General features: G+C 33.2%; 1 protein-coding gene across 7 annotated transcripts in view; it reads left to right on the plus strand.

The window, feature by feature from the left end:
- Positions 1-16,300, plus strand: part of DPY19L2 (dpy-19 like 2) — a 71,993-nt gene that overhangs the window by 37,184 nt on the left and 18,509 nt on the right. For 5 of the 7 annotated variants that reach the window (XR_002340221.1, XM_003134795.4, XM_021078556.1 and 2 more), the window contains exons 10-15: positions 253-330; positions 1,104-1,190; positions 6,536-6,595; positions 11,490-11,570; positions 13,640-13,741; positions 15,054-15,125. Coding sequence is in view for 6 of the 7 variants with exons in the window: in XM_003134795.4 (XP_003134843.2) it covers positions 253-330; positions 1,104-1,190; positions 6,536-6,595; positions 11,490-11,570; positions 13,640-13,741; positions 15,054-15,125 (480 nt within the window). In the remaining variant the exon portion in view is untranslated. The remainder of the gene's footprint in view (positions 1-252; positions 331-1,103; positions 1,191-6,535; positions 6,596-11,489; positions 11,571-13,639; positions 13,742-15,053; positions 15,126-16,300) is intronic. The other 2 variants (XM_021078557.1, XM_005657778.3) reach the window with 2 other exon arrangements.

Below are 16,300 nucleotides of genomic sequence, written 5' to 3' on the forward strand. Positions count from 1 at the left end.
CTGTAGATGTCCATCTTTCTGTGGTCTTAACTTCCTCATTCTTTTTTGCCTTATTAGTTATCTGTGGCTCTCATGCAGGTACTTTTAGTACTTTTTCTAGCTCTTCTAGTTCTCAGTGAGAAGGTTGGTTCACATTACTTTGGCTATCATTATTGGCAATATAACTCTCCTATTAGATTTACTTTGCTCATGAATAGTGAAGTACTTTTCTACAATTTTTTCACTTGTGCTTTTTTAATATTTTTATTTCAGATAGCTTCATTATTTCCCATGTATGTTGTGGGGTACATTGAGCCAACCAAATTTCAGAAGATCATTTATATGAACATGGTAACCTTTTTAATATTTATAAGTCATATGTTAAAATAAGACTTCAGGGTTTATAAAGTAGAAATGACTCTTTATATACCTCCTTTGAAATAGTATTTAATATATATGATATTGATAATATTTAGAAGGATAACTGAATGCCAAATTATAGCAAATTATACTTTCAACTAGACTGTAGATGTTTTTGTACTCTCTGAAACTAAAAAAAAGTCTTTATTATTATTGTTGCTACTTTTGAAACTGCCTTTTCTCCCTGAGACCTGAGATTTTTAACGCTTTTCATGAATATGACACTCTGTAAAATTTATGTTTTTGCATTATCATTTTCTGTCTTAGTTTCCAAATGCATCTCCCTTAAGAAAATAAAAAATAAAAATCATTTAGATAAGGACCTAAAATAAAGCTTCATTAGTGATGAAAGTCCTCAAGTAGTTCAACAAAAATAAGATTAGAAAACTAATACTTATAACTCAGTTTTTCTTATTATATCACTCCACTTTTGAGTCAATAGAAATGATAGCTTTTTTCTGTTTTCTTTGTACCAAGTTGTAAATAGAGAAAAATTTTAATTCTGCTATGTAATATTTATGGTGTTGAAAATACTTAGAACCAAGCTATATGAAATTCTATTATCCCTTGGTCAAGATCTATTTATTAATTGTATTTATGCAAATAAAGTTTATATTTGAAATAACTATATCCTTGTAGATAACATATGCATTATGCTATCTATCTAATAACTATAAAATGTATTTCTTCTCTTCAATTTTCAGATTTCAGTTCTCCTTTGTTTTGTGTTGATGTTTGGAAATCCAATGTATTTATCTTCTTATTATTCTTCATCTTTGTTAATGACATTGGTAAGCATTTGTTAAGCTCATGAAGTTTTAACCTATCAAATAGCAGATTTACCCATCTGATAGGTTTAGGAGACTAAATAAAGCCCTTTCTGAATTGCTACTCACAATAAATTTTTCACAAATAATGCTTTAATGCTGTCTCATCCTTAAAAAATAATATAATGAAAGTTTACCTTTTTAATGCAATGCCCAAGTAAATATTTTTTTAAAAATAATAAGGTAATAAGACTTATTTTTAAAATAAATAATAATTTATGATAAAAATTAGATATTTCCTTCAGTAGGCCAAATACTAATTACAGTGACACTGCCATTGCCAAAACATTTTTGGAACTCCTCTCAACTGCCTTCACACACCGTGGTACATTCTTTTGAATATCCTCTAAGGTGGCAATCTTCATCTTTCAGGGGTGAAAATGACCAAAATCTTGTGAATAAAGTGGGTGATTGGGCTGGGTAATACAGATTTTGGTCAAAATATGCTGTGACAGTAAAGTACTAAGACCAATTTTCTTGCACCTATAGGGAAATAATCCCTGAAGGTAGTTTATAAAGAAGAGTTCCAAACTGTTGTCAGCAATCAACATAGTTAGAATAAATGTATAGTCTCCCTATGTGCCTTACTTTCATGGAATAACACTCATTTGGAGTTGTATTTGTAATGGTGGTTCAGTAAATCATGGGTCATGTGGTCTAGATTTTGCTCTGTGAGTCCTCATGAGGCAGCCTTACATCTTCCTACGTCTTCTATATTCATAATATATTAATAATTGGGTCTAAAATTTGAACAAGTTCAGATTTAATCCCTTTGGCAAGTCTATAGTATTATTCTTTAGTCGGGAGACACATTATCTGGTGCCTCTCCTTTTATGACGGTAGCCATTAATACTTAGTACCAGATCCATTAAACCAGGAGGGATTGTGAAATGGTGATATTCAAATCCCTAATGTACAGTTCATATAGGACAAGCAGGGTTCATGTCTAAATGAGGAGAGTTGGGAGGAGGTAGAAAAATACTTGAGGAACTGAAGACCAAAAATTTTCCAAATTTCATGAAAATTATAATCTCAGCAATGAGGAATTTCAGTGAATCTCAAATACAAGAACATAAAGAAAGCTATAAGGCATTTTATAATCAGATTATTCAAGATCAGTGATAAAGAGAAAATCTTAGGAGCAGCAAGAGAAATAAGACATATCAAATATGGAAGAACAGAGTGTAGGGTTGTCAGCAGATTTTTCATAAGAAAAAAAAGTGCAAGCAACAAGACAGTCAGCCATTCTTTAAAATACTTAAAAATTCCATCTAAATACCCAGCAAACATATATTTCAAAAATGAAGACAAAATAAAGACTTTATGATCAGCATATTTATACTAAAAGAAGTGTTAAAGAAGGTCCTTCAGGTGGAAGGAATGTAATATTAGATGTCAGTCTGTCTCTATGCAAATGAAGGGCACTGGCAATGGTAGCTAAAGGTAAATATGTGATTTTCTTATCATTTATGATAACAGGGATAGACCTTGTGGACATAATGCTGTGTGAAATAAGTCAGACAGAGAAGGACAAATACCATCTTTCCATGTGTGTCTTCTTTAATTTCTTTCAGCATAGGTCTTTCACCTCTTTGGTTATGTTTTCCTTAATATTTTATTTTTTTTCCTTTTTTTTTTTTTTTTTTGCTATTTTAGGGCCGCACCCTCAGAATATGGAGGTTCTCAGGCTAGGGGTCTAACTGGAGCTATAGCTCCTGGCCAACACCACAGCCACAGCAACACCAGATCCAAGCTGCGTATGCAACCCACACCACAGCTCAGAGCAACACTGGATCCTCAACCCACTGAGCCCAGGGATCGAACCCTCAACCTCATGGCTCCTACTCATATTCGTTTCTGCTGCACTATGATAGGAACTCCAATATTTTATTTTTTGAGGCTATTATAAATGGGATTGTTTTCTTAATTTCCTTTTTGGATAGGTCATTGTATATAGAAATGCATCATAGTTTCGTTTGTTGGGTTTGTAGTACTCTGCAGAACTTGTTTATTAGTTCTAACAGTGTGTATGTGTGTGTGTGTGTAGCATCTTTGGAGTTTTCTTTAATAAGATCATGCCATCTGTGAACAGAGATAATTTTACATTTTCCTTCTCAATTTTTATGCCTTTTATTTATATTTTAATTTAAAAAAATTTTTAAGCTAGGACTTCAGTACTATATTGAATAGAAACGGTGAGAGTTAACACCCTTGCCTTGTTCTGTTTTTCACTGTTGAGTGTGAGTTAGCTGTAGGATTTTTCATATGTGGTATTTAGTATGTTGAGATAATTTACCTTTATTTTTAGTTTGTTGAGATTTTTATCATAAAAGGGGGTTGAGTTTTATCAAATGCTTTTCTGTATAGATTGAAATGATCTTATGATTTTTATCCCTTACTCTATTAACATAGTCTATCAACATTAATTGATTTACATATGTTGAACCATCCTGGCAATGCAAAGAAAAAACTCACTTGATTATGCTCTATATCCCTTTAATGTGATGTTACGTTTGGTTTGATAGTATTTTAATGAGGATTTTGCATCTGTGTTCATATGGGATATCGATCTGTAGTTTAGTTTTCTTGTGGTGTCCTAGCTGGCTTTGGTATCACAATCATGCTGGTCTCATGAAATATGTTTGGAAGAGTTTCTTTTTCTTCAGTTTTTTGAAAGAGTTTGAGAACTATTGACTTTAATTATTATTTAAATGTTTGGTGAAATTCACCAGCAAAGCCACCTGGTCCTGGTTTTTCTTTGTTGAGAGTTTCGTTTTGTTTTGGTTTTTTTTTTTTTTTTTTTTTTTGTCCTTTTGCCTTTTCTAGGGCCACTCCTGTGGCATATGGAGCTTCCCAGGCTAGGGGTCAAACCAGAGCTGCAGCTGCCAGCCTATGCCACAGCCACAGCAATGCCAGATCTGAGCCGCATCTGCAACCTACACCACAGCTCCACAGCAATGTCGGATCCCCAACCCACTGAGCAAGGCTAGGGATCGAACCCACAACCTCATGGCTCCTAGTCAGATTTGTTAACCACTGCACCACGACGGGAACTCCTGTTGAGAGATTTTTGATCACTGATGCACCATCCTTACTAGTTATAGGTGTGTTTAGTGTTTTGTTTCTTCGTGATTCTGTGTTGGTAGATAATATGCTTCTAGGAATGTATCCATTTTTCCTTATTATATAATTTTTTTTGGCATCTAATTGTTCATAGCAGTCTCTTAAAAATCTGTTTTGCTTGTGTTTAGTGGTTTCAGAAGGGAGAGTAAATGTGGTTCTTGTTATGCCACTTTGACCAGAAGCAGAATTTCCATCCTGATCAATTATAATTACTTGATTTATTTTTGTGATGAAATACTACCATGTTTCTAAAAATAAGAAATATACAAATCTTATACTCAGAAAATATCACTCCTCATTCTTCCACCCCTTTCTCACCACCTTTCTTTTTACCTTGGTCCTGTCTGTTTCTTGTAAATGAAATATCTCATTGGTTTTCTGATTTACCCAGTTAGTTGACTTTTTTATTTTTTGCACTAATAAATATTATATATGTATTTTTTATTTTATTTTATTTTATTTTTTGTCTTTTTTTTTTAGGGCTGCACCTGTGGCATATGGAAGTTCCCAGGTTAAGGGTCTAATTAGTTTCAGCTGCTGGCCTATGGCAGAGCCATAGCAACACCAGGTCTGAGCCTCGTCTGCAACCTACACCACAGCTCATGGCAATATCGGATTCTTAACCCACTGAGCAAGGCCAGGGATCGAACCCACAACCTCTTGGTTCTAGCTGGATTCGTTTCCACTGCGCCATGACGGGAACTCCTATATATGTATTTTATTATATCTTCTCTTTCTTACATGAAAGTAGCAAACCATAGTCTTTTGCATTTTGATTTGTCAACCTACCCTGGGTGTCTGTTAACAGCTTAGCTTGTATTTAACTGCATATCAATTCATGGAGATCTACATTCTTTCTTATTATTTCATAGTAAGTATTCCCTTCTGCACGTTTCATAGATAATTCAACCACTGTCTTGTGTCTGGGCATTTGAGTGGTTTCTTGTATTTTCCCTTTACAAACAGTTTTGCCGTGTGCAATCATGGTACATTTTTGTTTTCCAATTGTTGGAAGTTCAGGAATCTTGGCTCACCTTGGGCTAACTAGATGCTGCAAAATTCTCCTCCAAATCTTAATATACAGGCCTGACATTTTAGTTTCTCATTAGAAGCTTTTTTCTTTCAACACTAACTTGGGAATAAATAAATACCTTACCAACTTGTAGAGATAGTAAGAGGAGTATTCCTAGTTCCTGCATGTCTTTGTCAGTTCGGACTGCTATAACAAAAATACCAACCCGGTGGCTTACATAGAAATCTATTTCTTAAAGTTTTAGATGCTAGGAAGTTCAAGATCAAGGTGTCAGCTGGTTTAGTTCTTGGTAAGGGTTCTCTTCTTGATTTGCAGAGAGATGTCTTTCCTCTATCCTCACAGGGTGGAGAGAAGGATCATCTCTCTTACGTCTCTTCTTAAACATTATATGATATGAGGGCCCACCCTCATGGTCTAACCACAAAGGGGCCACCTCTAAATATGTCCCATTGAGGATTAGAGTTTCAGCATATGGATATAGTGAGGGTATACATAAACATTCAGCTGATAACACTAAGGGTATGGTTTTTGAGGACCCGAGCTGTATGCATGAGTCTCAATTCTAGTTTTTACCTCCATAGTCCCAAGTCCTCTTCTGCTGCCATCCCTTTTAACATAAGTCCATGGTTTTAACTGTGTTCTACAGATCTTCTTAAAAACTGCCATAGGTTCTCTTCTGATTAATATTTTAGTTTTTAAAATCACCTTCTCTGGTACCTGGAAAGTTCCTTTTCTTTTTTATAAGTTCAGTTAGGCATTTTTTAAAACATTTAAAAATGTTTAGGAGTTGGAGGGGAAGGGTTTTCATGTAATTTAGACCACTAATTTTGCTGGGGAGCTTACATAGACACACGCGTGAACATACCTCCCACACACACCATCTCCCTCCTCAAAAGAATTGTCCTGCATAAAACATCTTAAGTAACTCAGAAAATAACTTTATTCTTGAGTCAACTTTTGGTGTACAGCATTTAGCTCTCACCCCAAGGAAACTTTCCATGTCCAAATTCAGAAAAATCAACAATTAAGGCAAAATGGCTGGTGATAGCCAAAATTGAAGGGGGTGGCTGTGTAATTTTCAAATGTATCACTCATATAAAATACAAATTTTAATTTTATTTAATTGTTTTATTTTATATCATGTGAATTTTAGGTGATAATTCTAAAGAGAAATAAAATTCAAAGATTTGGAGTATCTGAACTCCACTTTTGGGTAAGTTTCAACATTTTTTAACACAGCTTATTCAAATTATTTTTTATTTCTCTCAACTGAATACAGATAAATACTTTAAAAATTGAATGATTTATAGTTAATCTTATAAATAGCTACTTGCATAAGATAGGTAATAGTCCTCAGCAACATCTATGTCATTTTTAAGAAGTTAGTTCATTTATTTCAAATCTTTCTTTATTTACTTTTCACTCTACTATACCCCTACCATCTTGATTTTTAAATTTCTTTCTATTTGCTTTGGGTTTCTCTCTTTAGATTTACTAACCTTCTCTTAAAATAACTCACTCTGTAGTTCTGTCCCCAAAACTTTCCTTTTTTTCTCTACATTTATCCATTATCTTTCCTTCAGCTTCCAACTTTAGACTATTTTTGTCCTTTTAACATTTTCCCTGCAATCTCCCAGTCCTTTTCTATTTCATCTCAGCCACTCCCTGGCCTTGGTTGCACTTCTTTCCAAATACGCAATGGATGGCCTATGTTACCTTGATATTTGTATGTTAGGTTACAAAGTAAAATAAACATACCGTTAGGTAGGCATAATATCAGACACAGGACATTCATTCTTTTTCTCTGGGTCTTTAATTTACTCCTATTAAAAAATAAAATCTCAGAGTTCCTGTCATGGCTTAGTGGTTAATGAACCCAACTAGCATCTACGAGGATTCGGGTTTGATCCCTGACCTCACTCAGTGGGTTAAGGATCTGGCGTTGCCTTGAGCTGTGGTGTAGGTCACATACGCAGCTCAGATCCTGCATTGCTGTGGATGTGGCATAGGCTGGTAGCTATGGCTCCAATTTGACTCCTAGCCTGAGAACCTCCATATGCCGTGGGTGTGGCACTAAAAAGACAATAAATAAATAAATAAATAAACAAAGTCTGCCATGTTGAAGAACAGTGTGATTACATATTATAAATTGTAACACTGGAAAAGTTTATGTATTGTAATTGATAGGGAAAAACTGGAAAAGTTATAGTAAGATAAGGTAGATTTCCATGCAGAATTCAAAAGAACAAAATGGAATGATTTGCCAATTTCTCATTGCTGGAAGCATTCACCCATCCCCAATCACATAACCTTTCTAATATATGATTTTTTTACTTCAGAAAAATTGGCAGTGTTTTTTTTTTTTTAAAGATTAAACAAAGAAATAAACATAAAATTTAAATTTTTAAATAATTGAACTCAGAAGAAAGTCAACATTTTAATCACAAATTACTGAAAATTTACAACAAATAGAACAGTGTCTTTGGACATCTAGAGAGTTCTGCCAAAGTTGCACTCAGGAAAATTTATTTTAAATTTTCCATTTTAGGAGTTCCCGTCGTGGCGCAGTGGTTAACGAATCCGACTAGGAATCATGAGGTTGTGGGTTCGGTCCCTGCCCTTGCTCAGTGGGTTAACGATCAGGCGTTGCCGTGAGCTGTGGTGTAGGTTGCAGACGCGGCTCGGATCCTGCGTTGCTGTGGCTCTGGCGTAGGCCGGTGGCTACAGCTCCGATTCAACCCCTAGCCTGGGAACCTCCACATGCCGCGAGAGCGGCCCAAGAAATAGCAACAACAACAACAACAAAAAAGACAAAAAGACAAAAAAAAAAAAAAAAAAATTTCCATTTTAGACTAGAAAGAATAAAGAACTTTCAACTCAAAAATTTCAAAGAAACAAAAATATAAAGAGAGAAAAGTTAAGATATAATGAGTATTCAGCTTATATTTATGTTTCAAAACTCACACAGTTAATACAGTCTCTTGCAAAAGGGAGAAGTGAATCATGGTAGTCATGTAAACTACGCAGGAGATAGGTCCTTTTTTTTTTTTTTTTTTTTTTTTTTTTTGAAGACAGTAAAAAAGAAAAAGCAAAGCTATTTTGTGAACTAACAATCTTTTTTTACAAAACATTTGTTTTATTACCCCCAAGTAATTCTTACATACCTGTCAATAAAGATTGAATCAAAATATCTTGCTCTGTCCTAACTGGAAAGCTTGAAAACAAGGAAATTCTTATGTTTTTACATCAAATGACAGTAAAACAGTACATAAATTATCACTTATGATTGATCAAACCTTAATTTTAATATTCTTTACCATCATGTGGTAAGTTGAAAGAAGAAAAAATTCTTGCCTTCCTAGATGTTAATTATTCTCTATTTTTAGCTTGTGTGTATCTTTAGCAAAGATAAGTATTTATAACATAAAGCCTAAACAATTTTTGTTTTTTTTGTCTTTTTGTCTTTTTTTTTTTTTTTTTAGGGCCACACCAGAAGCAGCATATGGAGGTTTCCAGCCTAGGGGTCGAATCTGAGCTCTAGCCACTGGCCTACGCCAAAGCCACAGCAATGTGGGATCTGAGCTGCGTCTTCGACCTATACCACAGCTCACGGCAATGCCAGATCCTTAACCCACTGGGCGGGGCCAGGGATCGAACCCATGTCCTTATGGATGCTTGTCGGGTTTGTTAACCACTGAGCTATGACGGGAACTTCCCAGGCCTAAACAATATTTTAGACCTAAATGATTCACTTATAGTTTGTGTCACAATAGGAAAAAATTCAGTGCTTAATGGGAGACCACATTTTTGGTTGTGAGATAAATATTGAGCTGAGCTTATGCTAAAATTTGCTCAAAAACACCAAGGAGAATGTGTCATAAGGGATGAAGATACTTACAGTAAGGGAAACGAAACCTTCTTGGCAATCTAAAATACTAAAGTCAGGCAAGGACAGTATGATTAAACCTATTCTTACTCATGAACATAGATTTTAAATTCCACCTAGATTAAAAACACTCCATGGATATAAAAATATAAAAGATTATATATTATATATATATATATATATATATGAGATAACCTGTTCTTATCCAATTGGGCTCACCTCAGGAATGCAAAGATGTTAAGATATTTCTGGAAAGTTCACAAATGTAAATTATCATACTAGTAGATTAAAGTAGAAAAATACTTTATAATCATCTCATTAGTTGCAAAAAATAAATTTGATACAATTGAGCATCCATTTATGATAAAAACTCTTAACACAGAAGAAATAGCAGGGAGTTTACTTAACCCAATAAAATTCGTCAGCAGTCATTGGTTTTACAGGTGAGATAGTTCGAGAATTCCATTTAAGATAAAGATCAAGGATCCAGTGTTGCTACATCTATGGCATAAGTCACAGCTGCAGCTCAGACTGAATCCCTGGCCTAGGAACTTCTGTATGCCATGGGTGTGGCCATAAAAAATTAAATTAAAATAAAGGTCAAGATAAATATGTTTTTTCACATTTTATTAAAGGTTCAAAAACATTAAAGCAAGAAAGCAAATAACAAGAATGAGAAAGAAATGAAGCAAAATTCATTATATTATTTACATATAATTATTAGAGATTATGAGAATTCAATAACATGGCTCAATATAAGATTAGTATTCTAAAGTCAATTGCATTCCTATTCTTTGGCAACAAGCAGAAAACATATTTTTGAAAACATGCCATGCCTATTAGGACTAAAAAAATATAATATCTAAATAAATTTAATAATACTTTTGAAATGTAAAGTTTTTAGAGAAATTTTTGTAAAATCACTTATAATGAAAATAAGGAGAATCACAACTTGAATGAAAAAAGGCAATAAATAGATGTCAACACTGAGATGAGTAGGATGTTGGGATTTATTTGGCAAGGATTTTAAAGCAGTCATAAAAATACTACAATGAGCAATTATAAGTACTCTAGAAGCAAATGAAAAAATAGAAAATCTCACCAAAGAAATAGAAACTTTTTTTATAAAAAAAGAGCAACTTGGAAATTATGGAACTTAAAAATGTGATAACTGAAAAAAATGTGAATGAGATTGATAGCAGAATGAATATAACAAAGGAAGCAGTCAGTGCCCTTGAAGATAGAACAATAGAATTTACCCAATCTAAACAACAGAGGAAAAAGTATACCAGAAAAAACTGGGGGGTGATAACAAAAAATATAATATTTGTATTGTGGAATTTCCCCAAGGAAAGGAAAAAAGAGAATGGGGCTGAAAGTATATTTGAAGAAGTAATGGCTGAAAACTTTTCAAATTTGGTAAAAGAAATAAATCTACAATCAGGTAACTGAGTGAATCCCAAGTAGGATAAAGCCAACAAAATCCATGCCAAGACACATTATAATTAAACTTCTGCAAACTAAAGGCAAAGAAAAGTTGTATGCAGACAGAGAGAAATGGTGTGTCACCTTTAGGGCAAAGCTGCTTTGAATTACAGCAGACTTCTCACCTGATACTGTGGGAGCCAGAAGGAGGTGGCACAGTATTTGTCAAGCGCTGGAAAGAATTGTCAGCCATAAGTTATATATCCAGTCAAAGCGTCTTTTATGAATGAAGGGAAATTAAAGCACATTCACAGATGAAGGAAAACTAAGAATTTGTTGCTAGTTGAGCAACCTTTAAATAGTGATTAATGGAAGTCCTTGAAACAGAAAGTAAATGATGAGAGAGGGGATCTTAGAACATCCAAAAGAAGTAAAGGACCACAAAATTGGATACACATAGATGTAAATATAGTAGACTGTGCTTCTGTTGAGCATTTCCTTTCATGTGTTTTCTTTTGGTTTACTTTGTTGTTCTTTATTTAGGTATTAGAATCAAAATTTTGTTTTCACTTTCATTTTTATTGATAAAAGTTTTTGAGGCCATGAATTTTCTTCAATCATTGCTTTCCATGTCTCCCTTAGTTTTTAACATGTAGTTTTCATAATCATATTTAAAAAAAAATTCTTAAGTTTGTATTTCCCTTTTACCTAAAACTTGTTAATAGAAGCTTTGTTAATTTCAAGGAACAAGGGCCTTTCTGTCTTCTGACTTCCATCTATTCTGTTTATTTTCTAGCTAATTCAAGGTTGTGCATGGTTTTGTGGGACAATCATTTTGAAATTTCTGACATCTAAAATTTTAGGTGTTTCAGACCATGTAAGTACTATCTAGTTAAAACATTAAAATTTATATAAACACAGAGTTGAATGAAGACTTTGAAACCATCTACTTTAAAATGAAACCTCTTCATTTTATAGAGGTTGAGTGCCTTACTTCATGGTTTTGAGCACTGGCAGAGTCAGTACTAAAGCCCTGCAGAGCTTTTCAACCTACTAAGAGAAAAGTATATCAATGAATGCTAACTTGGCCTTCTAGGAAGAAAATATGTTAAGTAGTTATTTATATTTTGGTTAAAATATAATTTGTTTAATAGATTATAATTTGTTGTAAATGTTAACATATGAACAGTCTGTACTTGGAAATAGAGAACTCAAGATCTCAATCTAATTTTATTTATAATATAGAGTAAAATTGAGATATGGTTTAATATTTTTAAAGTTTTTCTTGTATAAAGAGAATGATAGAGATTCTCTATCTTTTCATCTTCTAGAAAGTATATGGACCATATATCCCTCATGCATGGTGATTCTGTCTTTTTTAAGGCTAATACCTCAAGTAATGACCCTTTTCAAAACATAAGTTTCTATTAACTAATTTAGGAAATAGAAAGTAATACATAAATTTAACTTGATTTCAGCACTTTCTGTTTGGAAGTGAGCATAGATAAGTGTATCATACAATAATCTACTCTGAAATTTACCTTATTTAGTACTCTCAAATTAGGAACCTGTCTAATGCTGAAATTGCTTCAACTTTAACAAGGAATTATAGTAGTTATGCTCTAAAATGTTAAGTGCTATCACTATCCAGTGAAATTGATCCCACATACATATTTATGTTAAATAAAATTTTACAATATAATTTATATTACCATTTGCTTTTAGCCCTACATAGTGGTTTCTTAGGTTTATTTGTTGTTCTTAACTTTGTATTCTAAAAGAGATATACATTTTATGGTAAACTCTATTTAAGCTTCCTAAGTTATTTATCTATTAAATTGGCCTGTAATTTTCTTTTTGCTTTGCTCCACATTGTCACTCAACTCTTTACAAATCCTAAACACAACACACTCTCTCTCTCTCTCTCTCTCTCTCTCTCTCTCTCTCTCTCGCACATGCGTGCACACACACACACACACACACAGACACACCTTGGTATTCTTAAGTAACTTCTATGTGACAGCTGTGAGAAAAACTTGGAACAAAAGTCGTTTTGCTAAATTACCATTAGTCACCAAATCTACTCTAAATTAGAAAAATAAAGTTAACTCTAAATTATCCTTGGCATTGGTAGATAAGGGAAATCACGAATAATTGAAAAGCAATTATCAAAGGTGGTATAAAATAATTTATGTCCTTGTAAAATAATTTGAGTTAATGTTTTGCATTCCAATTGTTTTTCTTTTTCTGGCATTCTAAGAATTCAATGTAAAAATAATTGTCTTACCAAAGTAGGCAATAAATAATCAGTAGAAAATAGGAATTGACATTGGATTTGGTTCACAATGTTTATTTTTATTATTTATTTATTTATTTTAAAACACACTGTTTATTTTAAAGGCCTTGGAGATCAAGTAACTAAATCAAAGTAGTGTGTACAGTTCTTGTATTTCTTAGTTGTATGTATAGTTCTTATATTTAGCGGCTTGAATGTATGTCTGAAAAATTCAGGAAGCACCAAAAATTGTGGTCAATATATGAGGCTTTGTGAAAATGACAATGCTTGGAAAATTTGTTAACGATTTAGAATGTGTGGTGAAAAAGTTAAAATGAAATTAGTTTTTTCTTGATAAATGATTTGATTATAAAAATCTCAGGATCACTGTGTCCTGTTTGTGCCCAGCAAATATTGATTAGCTCACTCTTTAAATTATCATTTTCTCTGCTTATTTTTTCTGATTTCTTCTTGCCTTTCATTTCTCTTTATTTTCAGTTTTCTTCATAATTCAGCACTTAACATGTATAGTTCACTGTATTTTTTTGTTTGTTTTCTTGGAAGGACATCCTTGGAGTCTCTGTAGAGTTTGTTGCTATTACATCAAACCAATTATTATTGACTGTAATTATTTGTGTAATTTTAATTTGTTTTATGTTATTTTCTTCCAGATTCGCCTTAGTGACCTTATAGCAGCCAGAATCTTACGATATACAGATTTTGACACTTTAATTTACACGTGTGCTCCTGAATTTGACTTCATGGAAAAAGCGGTATGAATGTTTCTTTGTTTTTTTCCTTCTCTATAGGTATTATGGTTTCTTGCTCTTAAGTTTTCCCTTTAATCTGCAACTCAAAAATTTTATTTAGAAACTATCAACTTTCATTTTTTATGCTTTTGCTAATCATATAGCCTTCCTTACCTGTTTTCTTATATGTAAAATCAATTTTTAAAAAATGGCCCTTACTGGGAAAAGTGCGTAACATTCTATACAACCCATAGTGAATTATTATAATTACAGTTCAATTACTTTTAATAATCTAGATCAGTTGTAGTTATAAGACCACCCAGGAAAAATAAACCCAAATTCTTTGTTTTGCTTTTTTTTTTTTTTTTTTTTTTTTTTTGCTATTTCTTGGGCTGCTCCCGCGGCATATGGAGGTTCCCAGGCTAGGGGTCTAATCGGAGCTGTAGCCACTGGCCTACGCCAGAGCCACAGCAACGCAGGATCCGAGCTGCATCTGCAACCTACACCACGGCTCACGGCAACGCCGGATCGTCAACCCACTGAGCAAGGGCAGGGACCGAACCCGCAACCTCGTGGTTCCTAGTCGGATTCGTTAACCACTGCGCCACGACGGGAACTCCTGTTTTGCTTTTTTAAAAATTCAGTTTTATTTCACTTAATATCCCTAATATTACAAAATTTTAAAATAGGATGTTGCCAGGAAGTTTATACTACTAACCATGTGTTATTCTCCTATCTATCCAGTTAGTCATACATTCATTCAAAAATAATCACTGACCACTAATCACCTGTGAGGCAGTTTATGATTCACTTCCTGCCTTTAAGAAATATACACTTTACTTGCATGATAAATCACTGCCTGTTACAATTCATGACAATGACTTAGCTGCACATATTAATTAAATACTTATTTATACTTAACAGTAATTACTTGGGTAACTTTCTTCCTTGTTAGTTCTGTAGTTTTACAAATGAAAATAATAGGACTTTATAGCCCAGGAGGTGATAATCTAGGGATCAGTAAACACACTTTTTAAAACTTACTATTATCTAAATAAAGGAAAGATAAAACCAAAATAAATGAAAAAATAATATACATAAGTAATTTTGGTTTAATAGTTTTTATCATTAAAATTTTTGATACATTTGTGTAACTACTTTTATAATTTTGATTCTTATATTAGAACATGAAATTCGATAAATGTATATGTTCTCCATGACAAAGATGTTTTTACCTCTACAAAATTTTATTGTAACACTCAATTTGACATAAATTTTTACTCATTTAATATAAAATTTAATAAATAACTATTTTGACTAATTTGCTATATTTCAGACGCCACTGAGATACACAAAGACATTATTGCTTCCAGTCGTTATGGTGATTACTTATTTTATCTTTAAAAAGGTATTTAAAATTTTTTTCACTTGCTTTTGGGTTCAAGATAAGGACTTAGATTAATGCTAATAGCTCAGAATTGTGTCTTATTTTTAGGATGAGCTCTCTTCCCCTCCCTAAAAAATATTTTTTATTCAGATTTTTTTCTTTAGTATTATAAGAGTTTTTTTTTTTCCCAAAAACCACATTAAAAAAATACTCTTATTCTTTCAAAGGAAATTTGTCACCTTCCCATCACATACCAAGAATGACATTAACATTGTGGGTACACTGGGATAAATAAGATTTGCTTTCAAATATAAAGCAAATTCAAAGAAATCTTGATCCATTTTGAGATCACGGTGAATAGGAGAAATTTGTATAGCCATTAAAAAAATAATTCTCTACTGTTTATTCAATTCACTGTTTTCACAAAAAGAAGAAAATATTATCACAATAGAAGAAATAATATTTAAAATACCCCTGGAAGATCTTGGTCTGGGAGTAGTTTACCTGAAAGCCTGGTTAAAGAGTGAGTCCTCAGTTTTTTAGCAATTTTGAAGCATTTTATTTATATTGTTTAAAAGTTGTCCTTCCTTAAGTCAGTATGTATTTTATACTGTTAAGCAGACAGCAATAACGTAGTTTCTGTACCATTATACCAAGTGTGGTCTTGTTGAGGTCAGTTTTCTATATTTAAAATCAGGTTGCATATCTTCTCTATGTAGTTCCAGTTCCCATGTTTCTCATTCCTTTGTTTTCACAGAGAATGTGAATAATGTGTGAGTGAAAAAGGCACCTCCCTCTACGTCTCTGTTATTTCATCCTTGTTCCATTTGCCTAGGGACCACTTGGAGAGAGTCAGGATAGATGTAATGAGAAGGAATAGGTACACTGAACACAATTTTGCTGCTCTCCATTGCTTGGGCCCTACCTAGCTCAAGTTGCAGATTTTCTCCTCCAGCCTGATTCTCTATTCCATCATGGCAACTTGTGGTATTCTTACAAGACTCCACTTGGGAGGACTAATGCAGAAATTAACCATTCACTGAGGAGCTATCCAGCACAGGAGAAAATGATAACCTAGATCTACCATTAACTATTTTTTAAATTAAGATCCAAGATCAAAGACTCATAAACATACCACTAGCCCCAGAACAAGCAACAGCTCAAACCATGGGTGTGCACGAGCAAGTGTGCACTTG

The sequence above is a fragment of the Sus scrofa genome, chromosome 18 (genome assembly GCF_000003025.6).
Source record: "Sus scrofa isolate TJ Tabasco breed Duroc chromosome 18, Sscrofa11.1, whole genome shotgun sequence".
Classification (NCBI taxonomy): domain Eukaryota; kingdom Metazoa; phylum Chordata; class Mammalia; order Artiodactyla; family Suidae; genus Sus; species Sus scrofa.